The sequence below is a fragment of the Heloderma suspectum genome, chromosome 1 (genome assembly GCF_057233095.1).
Source record: "Heloderma suspectum isolate Gila_16-S chromosome 1, 16-S_ref, whole genome shotgun sequence".
Lineage (NCBI taxonomy): Eukaryota > Metazoa > Chordata > Lepidosauria > Squamata > Helodermatidae > Heloderma > Heloderma suspectum.
In genome coordinates this window covers 126,840,145-126,852,547 of record NC_139458.1, presented here as the reverse complement: position 1 = coordinate 126,852,547, position 12,403 = coordinate 126,840,145, and the positions used below count along the sequence as shown (strand labels likewise).

At 45.6% G+C, this 12,403-nt stretch overlaps 1 protein-coding gene across 1 annotated transcript in view; it reads left to right on the top strand.

Moving 5' to 3' along the window:
* LOC146357828 (mucin-5B-like) overlaps positions 1–3,960 on the top strand; it is a 128,541-nt gene extending 124,581 nt beyond the window's left edge. Inside the window, exon 48 of the mRNA XM_084851447.1 lies at positions 3,547–3,960. Coding sequence (XP_084707573.1) covers positions 3,547–3,712 — 166 coding nt within the window. The 3' untranslated portion in view covers positions 3,713–3,960. The remainder of the gene's footprint in view (positions 1–3,546) is intronic.
* Positions 3,961–12,403: the final 8,443 nt, after the last annotated feature.

The following is a 12,403-nucleotide window of genomic DNA, read 5'->3' as shown; positions in this document are numbered from 1 at the left end:
GTGCACAAGATTATGCATGGTGTGGAGAATGTGGATAGAGACTTTTTCTCCCTCTCACATAATACTAGAACCCGAGTTCATCCCACAAAGTTATCAGGACAGATAAAAGTACTTCTTCACACAGCATGGAGTTAAACTATGGAATTCGCTACCACAAAATGTAGTGATGGACTGTGATGGCCACCAACATGAATGGCTTTAAAAGTGGGTTAGACAAATTCCTGGAAGAGGTCTATCAATGGCTACTAGGCTTGAGAGCTATGTGCTACTTCCAGTACCTGAGGTGGTATGCCTATGTACACCAGTTGCTGGGGAACATGGCCAGGAGGGTGCTGTTGCGCTTATCTCCTGCTTTTGGTTTCCTGGTCAACAGTTTGTTGGCCACTGTGTGAACAGAATGTTGGACTAGATGGACCCTTGGTCTGATCCAGCATGGCTCTTCTTATGTTCTTAAACCTAAAAATGTGCTAATCATATAGGAGTGAATCAAATTAGCATAACATTTGCATCCATGTGATTTCTGTTCCACAGACAACATGTGATTATTTTATTGTTAGGAGAATGATTCTATCCAGTCTCATTCGTCCCACAATAAAGGCTCAGGACAATAAAGACACCTGAGGAATGGGGATTTAAAGCTAAAGGATGTGAAGGGATTGGGAATTCTAATGAATTAGTTCAGAATGCACTTTCCTAGCAGAAAGTAATGATATCACATTGCTCATCTCCCTGTGAGATAAAATGGCAAATGTTACATCAGAAGAAGAGGCCCAAAGGGCTCTGTGATAGATTGGCAGTGTAGATGCCATTTGTATAGTGACCTTCATACCACCAAATGTTGTTTAGGGCAGTTTATTTATGGAGAAAGCAAGAGAATTCCAGAAAAACGTCTATTTCTGCTTCATTGACTACGCTAAAGCCTTTGATTGTGTGGATCACAACAAACTGTGGCAAATTCTTAAAGTGATGGGAGTACCAGACCACCTTACCTGTCTCCTGAGAAACCTGTACGAGGGTCAAGAAGCAACAGTAAGAACCAGACATGGAACAACCGAGTGGTTCCAAATTGGGAAAAGAGTACGACAAGGCTGCATATTGTCACCCTGCTTATTTAACTTATATGCAGAGTACATCATGAGAAATGCCGGGTTGGATGAATCACAGGTCGGAATTAAGATTGCTGGGAGAATTATCAACAACCTCCGATATGCAGACGATACCACCCTAATGGCAGAAAGCGAAGAGGATCTCAAGAGCCTCTTGTTGAGGGTGAAAGAGGAGAGTGCAAAAGCTGGTTTGAAACTCAACATTAAAAAAACGAAGATCATGTCATCTGGCCCTATCACTTCCTGGCATATAGAAGGGGAAGAAATGGAAGCAGTGACAGATTTTACTTTCTTGGGCTCCAAGATCACCGCAGACGGTGACTGTAGCCATGAAATTAAAAGACGCTTGCTCCTTGGGAGGAAAGCTATGGCAAACCTAGACAGCATAGTAAGAAGCAGAGACATCACCTTGCCGACAAAGGTCCGTCTAATCAAAGCTATGGTTTTCCCAGTAGTAATGTATGGCTGTGAGAGCTGGACTATAAGGAAGGCTGAGCGCCGAAGAATTGATGCTTTCGAACTGTGGTGCTGGAGAAGACTCTTACAAGTCCCCTGGACTGCAAGGAGGTCAAATTAGTCCATCCTAAAGGAAATCAACCCTGAGTGCTCATTGGAAGGACAGATCCTGAAGCTGAAGCTCCAATATTTTGGCCACCTAATGCGAAGAGAAAACTCTCTGGAAAAGACCCTGATGCTGGGAAAGACTGAAGGCAAAAGGAGAAGGGGACGGCAGAGGATGAGATGGCTAGATAGCATCACCGATGCAATGAATATGAACTTGAGCACGCTCCGGGAGAGAGTGCAGGACAGGAAGGCCTGGCGTGCTATGGTCCATGGGGTCACGAAGAGTCGGACACGACTGAACGACTGAACAACAACATATAAATATGAAGAGAAAGTGCAGGAAAGGGAATAGTAGGGCAAAAACGGGGACTAATAGAAGTTCATAGTAAAGCATCTGGAGAAGAAAGAGGTTTAGCACACTTTTTCAAGGTACAGATGGAGAAGAGGTGAGGGGTGCAAGTTCCTCACTGAAAGACCTTCAGAAAGTTGAGAGCTGTTCATTTCATATACACAACTAGGACATCCAAGCAGCAGGTGGTGTCTAAGCACTGACAGCCACCAGGTTGAGATTTCAGAAGCAACCAGGTATTGGATGTAGCCAGAGCATCTGATGATCAGGATCTCAAACTGCCACAGTGCACAAAAGCCCTGAGTGTTGTGATGCAGCTGGGGATTTCCAAGAACAGTGTTCTTTCATCTTCCTATGTCTGCAAGTAGGAGAGACACATTTACATATCCAGTGTCCTCTTATAGACCGTATTGCAAAGATCTCAGGAACTCAGTGGGACTCTGACCTTCTTCCTTCTGTTTTGACCCTGTTGCCTAGACAGATAGGTACAGCAGCAAAAAAAATGCAGAAACATTCACCCCTCTATCAGAAATTGGATCATGTTCTTGTCAGAGAACTTTGCCCCGACCCTTTTATTTATTTATTTTATTATTAAATTTATTAATTGCCCATCTGGCTGGTCACCCAGCCACTCTGGGCGATGTACAGCATACAGTAAAACAGTTTAAAACAATAAAATTCTACAGTAAAAACATTTTCTAAAATACCCTAACCCACCCCAAATGCCTGCCTGAACAACCACGTTTTTAATGCACAACGGAAGCTCTTAATGAGGGGGCATGGCAGAGTTCCCTAGGGAGGGAGTTCCACAGAGTGGGGGCCACCACAGAAAAGGCCCTCTCCCTTGTCCCCACCAGTCTAGCTGTCCTGGCTGATGGGACAGAGAGAAGGCTATCCGAGGCTGATCTTGTTAAGCGGCCTGTCTGGTGTTGCTGGAGGCGCTCCTTTCTACTAATAGCAGCCATGTTTATTTACAAATTGTATGAGTCACTTATTTGTGGAGGCACAGGTCTATGAGGACAACAGAAGTGAAGGTAGAAGCAAAGGGTTCCCCAGCGATTGAAAATCTCATAGCCTCAATCCTTTTTTTCTTCACTGTATTTTAGCATAGAGAAATCATGGGGTGGGGAGGAGGTGGAGCAGTAAAATTTGGGCTAAACCAAAGATATGGGTAGATATCCTTTAGTTAACAAATGTTGTGTGGTATATAATTTATTTCTGTTGCTTAGTAAGTTGCTTCTTATTCTGTTGCTTTATTAGAAGCAGTATGCCTCTTTATATCAGTTGCTGGATAACACTGTCATTGCATCATGTCCTGCTTGTGGGCTTCCCAAGAGGCATCTGGTTGGCCACTGTGGGGACAGAATGCTAGAATAGATGGACCCTTAGCCTGATACACCAGGACTCTTCTTATGTTCTTAAGTGAAAGAAATGCTAAGAGGTTCCTTCATGCCTGGCATCTCTTGGTGGTTTTAGAGCAATGAGGAACATTGATAAAATTGTTGACCCTGTGTTTCTCCCACACAGGTATTCCTTTGTCACTCACAAAATGAAGCACGGATGCACATGTTGCCATGCTACAAAATACCATGAAGTGAGAGTGGAACTGATTTGCAGTAGAAGGAAGCGAATCAAATACACATATCTTCATGTAGATGAGTGTGGCTGCGTGGAGACCATATGTCCAAAGTAGAGCCATGAACCAAAAGAGTTGGTGAAATGTCTGTTTTAGTGCTTCCTCTAAAAATGCTTCACAACAGCTGTGAACACTTGTTGTGCATGCACACATTTGTTTTTTCCTATAATGGGAGATGTTCAAAGTTTTATTCAAAAGTGATTCAGTAGTGTAATCACTTCTCTTATTCTGATTGATCCGGGGAACTGGACAACTGACAAAAAATGTACCTTGATATTTGTCAAATAAACTGTATTTGCAAGTTCTCTGGCTTTCTATTGTGATAACCTTACCTAGATTGGCTACAATACCTGCTCATCTCTTTCACCCCCAGACATGTAGCACATAAGAACTAGTAGTCTGAAAATGTGCAGTTTTAAAGTGTTTTTAAAAATCATATACTTACATATACTTACAAGAAGATTGGTCAGTGCATATTAACTCTGGCATGGCCACAACATTAAGGTGGAAATCAGAAAAATGTTTTCGCCTTGTAAAGTATACAATTCTGAGCTGTGGAAATGAAGACTTTCACTGTGTTCTGTATAAGAGTTGGATACATTTGTGAAAGTTATCTTATGATTTCTTTTCAGTGGCCTGACCCATTAGAGGAAAAAGTGTATGTGTGTGTTTAACCTCCACATAAACATCATGTTCACCCCTTCCTTCACTACTTCTTCTAGGATATATTTGGGACGTAATAAGAGCCAAGATGTTCAATAGTTGCACCTCACATAGTTTCATTAGAATGACTTTGGTATCCATGGCTACTTGTCATGATGGTTATATATCACCAGTCTTGGAGGCAGCATGCCTCTATATTCAATACAATAGAAAACATAAGCATGAGGGTCCTATTGCACTCATGTCCCACTTGTTGGCTTCCCATAGGCATCTGGTTGCCCACTATGGGAACAGAATGCTGGACAAGATAGGTCTCTGGTCTGATCCAGCAGGGCTCTTCTTATGTTCTTAAGGCTGAGTGGATTAGCTTTCCTTACACTCAAAACTCTCACAAAAAGTAATCTGTGTGTTTGGGTTTGGAACAGGGGTGTCGGAGAATTCCTCCACGGGCTCCAGTGAGGCTGGATTCCAGAGAATCCGACCTCCAGAGTCGGTGGTGGAGTGGCTCTCTGGCTCCTTAGAAGACGTGAAGATGCAGCTGCCATTAGCCTATCTCAGGAAAAAATACAGCCATAAACAGCATATTGTACACCATTTGCAGCTGTAAAGCACTGACTTTGACTTAAATACAGCCATAAATGACTGCAATTTAAGTCAAAGTCAGTGCTTTACAGCTGCAAATGGCGTAGAATATGCCATTTGCATCTGTATTTTTTCCCCATGATATGCTAATGGAAGCTGCCATTAGCATATTGCACCTTATAGGGAGCCAGAGAGCCACTTCACTAACTGCTCCGGAGGGCCCCAAGCGGCATGGATGACCCCTCCATGAACCCCTGCCTACCAGATAGTGTGGGGTTCATACATCACTAGTTAGGAATAAACAGATCTGTCCCTTTCACTTTCTCCTGCATTGTAATGATTTTAGATCCTTTCTCTCCTGCATATCAGCTTTGCTAACTTTGGTCAATTCTTATCAAAAACAAACTGAAATGAAATTCTCAGCCATCTGCATCAACCAAATTCAATAGGTACAGCTATGCCCAGCATGAAGAGGGCAATGATGTGCCTGCCTGCTATATAGCTGGTGAAGATGAGGAGCCTGACAGAAAAATGAGGTGGCAACTCTAATTAAGCACTAACACAGTTGAATACCTACTTTCAAGAGCTAAGAATTCAAAGCCCTGGGACTGGATGGATGAATCTGTCAGTTTCTGTTTCTCCCAAGTTCTTAAAAAAAAAAAAATCTCAAGTTTTTTGTCCTGAATATAGAGAACTTTATGAATTTTGGTAAATTTTGTATCCAAATTGAACTGAAATTAAATTCTCATCATCCATCCCTAATTTGGGGCTGGGAAGAAATCAGCCTACAATTTAGCTTGGCTGGTCATACTGGTCATTTGGGGGCGGTGTGAGAGGATTATCCTGCAGTGTGTGATCTGGGTGAATTGCTGAGGTTATCTGTTCTGTACGGTTTCCTCTCCTTGTAGCATACTGTGGTCTGAATTGCATAGGTCAACCTACAAGAGACTGATGGATGGTAGTTCTGCCTTTGGTAGAGAAGGTTGCCAACTTACTGTAGTCTCGATCAGAAAGCCAAAATACACCCATGCCCCATTAGGATAAGCAAAATGCAAGGCTAGTTTGAAAAGGATACCTTTTTATTCAAGGATCAGAGAATTGTTAGCAACCACAAGTACACGCGTCTTCTAGGTTATTCTACAGTCACACATAGTTCTTGCTGTGGAGGAAACACTTCCTTTCCTACATTGCAATAATATTGCAAGTTCTAAAGTAAAAGTGCAATCTGCTGGTTTATTGTAGTCTTTCACAAGATCTTATACACACTGCACACATCAGGCTAACACCCACTGGAGATTCAAGGAACTCTGCCATTTGTGTCCTGCTTTGCACCCCAGGGTTTGGTTGTGACTGAAAGGCTCAGCTGCCAAAAGCTGCTTTCAGAGACTAAAGTCCCAACTTGAAGAACCTGAGAGAGCAGCAGCAGTGCTGCCCCAGGTGAGATAGAACACTGTCTAGTGTCTATGCTGTGTTGGTAGTAACTGGAAGTTGACACTCCATGTTGTGATCAGTGCCCAAGTTGATGGTCTTCAATAGGGATGGACAGACTCACCTCAGTCTGGTTTCACCAGGTGCTCACCAAGCTGCTGCCCATTGAGCAAGCCACTGGAGCACCTGACAAGTGTCCGGCGAGCAGTGCAGGCCCCCCCCATCCTTTTAGCAAGCCACCATTTTGTGTAGAAATGGAGGCTCAGGGTTTTCCAAATGTGTAACATTATGTGAATGGCAGCAACATTGCAGGTGTAAATGGATCATTCTACAGAAAATGGCAGCTCACTAAGGGGCTGGCTGGCTGCTGGGCTCTCACATGGGCATGCAGGTCCAGTAAGTGTCAGTGGCTCAGCAAACAGGGTCCATCAGACTCCACCCCTTTCTCAGACTCCTGCAACATCCCTAGTCTTCAATCTCAGCTGATTCATTGTTGTGGTCTTAAGGTGCAAGAAGGGCCTTCCTGCAAACACACTGAGGGTCTGCCTAATCCAACACCGGCCAGACAGATGTAGACAAGAAGCCCTTACACAGTGCATGAAGGCAACAGCCTTCTGTTTGCCCCCAGAAACTAATATTCAGTGGCATACTGCCTGTCTCTGAATGTGAAGGTTCTAATATATAATAACTGTTGATGGACTTGGGATCCATGAATTGGTCCCTCTTAAAACCACCTAAGAACATAAGGTGAGCCTAGCTAAATCGTATGGCTTGTCTACTCCAGAATCCCATTTCCCCAACCAGATGCCCTTTGGGAAGTTGCCCTGCTATCTATGGCTGAATCAGACTCAGCACTAGAGCAAATTGTAGGGCAATCCAAAAGGCAAGGCAACAACACAGACAAATGATCATGCACAGAAGTTTCAGTCCAGTCCAGGATCAGGCAAAGGCAGGAGTGGTCCAAATACCAGGTCAAAACACAATTAAGCAGTAAGTTACCATACACAGTCCAGAAGCAGAGTCAAACAGAAATCCAAGGGTCAGTACCGCAGAAGGTCAATCACAAGGCAAGGGTCAGAAAGCAAAGTACAAGACACAGGAGCTGATGAATACCATGGTTCCAACACTGGCCAAGATAAAATTGAAGACGTATATAGGCAGAGCTTTCTGAGCCCCACCCAAGGCTCAGATGCAGTGCATTACAGGCCCTCTGGCAAAAGTCCTCCTCAGGAGGAGGGCCTTGCTCCCAAGGAGTCTTCTTTTGGAATCGAGCACTCCTTCTCAGAGGAGCCCTATTGGCCTGCCTCTTGAGGTGGCGGTGCTCTGGGGGGATAGCTGGTTGCCCAGCCACTGCCTCAGAGGTGGAACTCTCCTCCCCAGATCTTCTGACATGGTGGCTTTTTGGCACTGTCTGTGTCTGGGAGCTCTAGCTCCTCCTCAGAGGAGGATTCCTCCAGCAGGGGCATGACAGAAGCCCACAAGAAGGACATGAGGGCAGTAGTTCTTTCCCTGTTGTTCCCCAGCCACTGGTATTCAGAGGCACACAGCATCTGAACCTGGAGGTATTATATAGCCAACATATTTGTCATGGTGCCTATATACCACCTTCAGCATTGTCCTCTGTGAACTTGTCCAAACCCTAATAAAAAACATATGAAAGCATTTCAACTAGTACCTAAACTACATCTTGTGGCAAATAAATCCTTAAGGTAAGTACACTTTGTGTGAACATATATTTTCTGAGCACATTGGCTATAATAGGCATTACTGGGCTAGAAGGACAAATACTCTCATGTGATATAAGGTAATGTCCTGTGTTCTCTCTCCTTCAAGTGGGTACCACCAGTATGAATGCTCATGGCTCAGATTTTTGATATGCAGCCTCAGCCTGAGCTCATAATGGCCACTGCTCATCAGGCAGGCAGCATCAGCATGAGGTCCCAATGGCCTGTCTTCTTTCTTCAAGCAGGCCATATCAGCAGGAGATCACATTGGCCAGTCTCTTTTTCAGCCAGGCAGCATCAGCATGGGGGTACATTGGTCAGTCTCACCGGGTGCTTCCATATGAAGCTTTTATTATGCAATTGCCCTGCCTTCTTCACAGATACTACACAAAAGCCAGGACACCACCAAATGATTAGTGATTGGGGGAAAGGAGGCAGGGCCAGAGGAAAGGGATGGGGCCAGGGGAAAGGGGCAGGGAAAGGGGCGGGGCTGGGGGAAAGGGGTGGGGCCATCTGAGGAACCCTGGAGGGCCAGAATGGGCCCCCCAGGTGGGCCAGATTTGGGCCCCGGGCCTGAGGTTCCCCACCCCTGCCACTGGTAGTGTGGATGCTGAAGGAACAGAAGTCAAGGCTGCAGCATGAATACAACAGACTATGGGCACCTTTTGAGGCACATGCAAGACTTTTCAAGAGCACTAAGTATTGCAGCACCATGGCACATCCTCCAGCCCAGCCTTCTTTATATATTTATTTGTTAGATTTATATACCACCCAAATGAGAAAGGCCCCAAGGGCAGTCATTCATGTGTTCCTCTCCACTGCATGTGGCAAGGCAGATCAAGACCAGTCCCACCAGCATGAATGCTCATGGCTCAGCCTTTCGACATGCAGCCTCAGCCTGAGCTCACCATGGCCACTGCTCATCAGGCAGGCAGCATCGGCATGAGGGCATAACGGCCAGGTGCTCTTCAACAGTCTGGAGGCAACAGCATGGGGTCCCAGTGCCTGTCCAAGCAGGCCATATCAGCAGGAGATCACATTGGCCAGTCTCTTTTTCGGCCAGGCAGCATCAGCATGAAGGCACACTGGTCAGTCTCACAAGGGAGAGGAATCCCCAGTGGTCGTTCATCCTGGCTGGGGTGGTGAGGTGCCAAAGGGTGGCAAAGCAGGAGCCTATTCCCTTGAACTGGGGCCTGGGCTGCATGCAGTTTTGTCCGCTCCTCCTCAACGTGTGTGTGTGTGTGGGGGGGAGTGAAGATGTGGGGCCAGCACTGGGGCTAACATACCAATTGCCTGTCCTCCCTGACACTTGCCTCAGCACCTGAACCCAGTCACTGGTGGAGGTTGGGACTTCTTGTGATGGATCCTCTCAGGCAATCCCAGCAGAAATACCTCTCCCCAGATGGAAATTTACCATTGTATGCCCTGCATTTGACCCTGCTCCTGAACAGGGTTGTCAGATTAGTCATCTGGAGATGGGGGTGGGGAGCATGAATGTAGCTACTGTGAATAGGGGCAGCTGTGCTGGAGGTGCTTTGTGTGTGTGTGTGTGGGGGGGGTTGCATGGACTGGTGCTGCTGACTGCCCACCAGGGCCCCATCTACATGGCACTGCTTTGGCCCCCCACCCCGTCGCAACTGTGCAGCAATGCGCCTTCGAATCACCATGCCCTGCGATATACTCGCGATGTACTGTGCGCTTCCCTAACAGACTCGCCGTGCCCTTTTTTTTGCCATTATACTGAAATGCGCAGCTAGTGTGCAGTCCCGTGAGTGTGGGGGTGCGACACTTCAGTGGCTGTTTTGCATTTGAGGGGCTCTGCTGTGTCTTTCTGACCCTGTTTTAGGTAAAGGCTGGGTATTTTGTGCCCCTTCATTTCCACACCATCAGTTTGTCAGTTCCCCAGCCTGAGACCACCACGATGGTTCGCACTCACAAACGTGCTATGTGCCTAGCCATCACTCCAAAATGGTGGCCGGAGCGATGTTGTTCCTGTCCCAAGAACCCCCCCCCCCCCAGCCTTGGGTACTGAGTCCAAAAGCAACCGTTGTGAAGATACGAAGATGCAGAAATGTGCAAAATGAGATTAAATAAATAGATGAAAACTCCCCTCTGTGCCTCTGTAACTGTGCAGCTGCGAAGGGATGGGGGAGCAAAGGGATGTCACAGAGTGACGCAGGCACTACGCATGCCTACAACACTCCCACTGTAAGATGCGAAGTTGGTTTGGGGAAGGAACAGACAGTCTGCAACCGTGGGGGAACCCACAGCAAACCTGAAAAATTGCAGTAAAACAACTCCTTGGAACTCCGCTTTTTCCAGGCGAAAACCATGGATGGCTGCGAAGTCACGACTGTGTCAGCTATCACGAGGGACCTCGACTCACACCAGCCCCAGAGTAAAAGCCTGGGGTGTGTAGATAGGTACAATGGCTCCCTTGTCTGGTTTGCTAACGCCATTGAGGTTCGACATCACACCTTCACCTCTCCTCCTGCGGATCCCAGCCCACAGTTCCCACACCACAGGGATGTTACTTTGGCATTGCCAGAGCTGCTCTTTGTGCCATTAGCTATGGCAATGACTACAAGCATGTGCACTATTCCCGGCCAGAGGATGATGGGAACTGCAGGTTTGTGTGTTCCTAGCCATTCATAAGTATCACTAAATATGGATATGAGAAATGATAGGTATAATATAGGCTGCCTTGGTTATATGCTTTCCTATAGAATATACAGGTTATGGATCTTCCTTTGCAACACTCTCCAGCCAAAACACCTGTAACAGAAGAGAGATCCAAACACTATTGCCAGTTTTACAGGTGAAAGGGTTATCAGGACACCAGAATTATTTCTACTGTTTCACCAGCAGGTGTCATACCAGTCACATTTAAACTTCACAAAGGTGATAATGCAAAACATTTTCCTGGAATGTTTGAAAATTGGGTATGCCAAGAAATGTTTTTAAAAGGGGTGGTAGTGGTGGTGTGTGTGTGTTGTGGGTGGGGGTGTATGTATGTTGGGGAGAGAAGCATTCAATAATTCCCTCTACCTTTAAGAGTTGTCTCGAAGGCAGAAGTGTGTTGGAAAAACTAGTACCTCAGTGCAGGAAGGAATTTCACCTAAAGGTATTTTACCTTCTGTGCAACTTTTCAAGTTATAGCCGGAACCTCCAGTCACCCATGTCTATCATCCCTAACTGTGGATCACCAGCCATCTCAACACCCACTCAAATATATCTATGGAGAAATGTAAGCTAAATTTAGAATGAGATTTATACAGTTAACCTTGTTATGGTCATGTTAAGGGAAACTGTGGGAGTTTATGATTTCTGTGAGATTGGCTGGAATGTTCTTATTCATAGGTGTCAAGTTATGTCATAAAGAGTTTTCTTCTAGAACTATTACCCCACTTCTGAGAATTGGGCTGACAGGGAAATTCCTTTGTGGGTTATCAGAAAACCATTATTATTTGTAACTTGATTGGAATTATTGCTTCAGAAGAATTGCCATGTCACAGCAGGGATTTAATGCAATGTTAATGGGGGGGGGGACTCCCATGCCCCTGGATCATGTTCTTAGGTACAATAGAATTTGTTGTTGTTCAGTTGTGTCCGACTCTTCGTGACCCCATGGACCATAGCACACCAGGCCTTCCTGTCCTACAATAGAATTAGGGCCTTTTAATTGCCTGTACACAAGCATGTGGCAGAAGGGCTACACAGCTAGCCAGCAGTGACCTATAATAATTGCTAGTTATTTAATAACTATAAAAGCTGATGAAATGCAGTCCCCAGTGTTTAAAATACATACTTCCTCATTCTCTGGATATGGGGCACATTCTTTGTTAATATAATCTGGAAAATCTATGGAGTCTCAGACTTCAAATCACCTCAGTACAAGCAACTATGTAATTTCAGATAGCTTGATTAAACCATTTCACGCACTCTCTGTTCCTTGTTCTCAGCTTCCCACACCACTCAGGATCGCCACTGTTTGTTGACTGTTTCCACTGATGTCAACTTCACTTATCATTAGAAAGAAGGGTTCCTTCTTTGTCCACTGTGTGCCTCCGCTCCATTGTGAACACCTATGTAAGGAGGTAGAGGGAGCACATTCCAGGGAACCATAGCCCATTGTGGAACTCTAGCATCTTCCCTTCCATAGGTAATGGTGGCCACTGCAGAGACACATGGTGTACCAACAGGAGATTGGGTTTGCCTGTAAGATGTGAAGCTGCCCCAAGCCCTTCACACACCACAGTTGGACACTTCAGGTTCAATCCACACATAGTGAGCAGTGTTAAAGTAGCTTCTCACATACGCAGACCTCTTCTAGGGTTATCTTTTGATAACC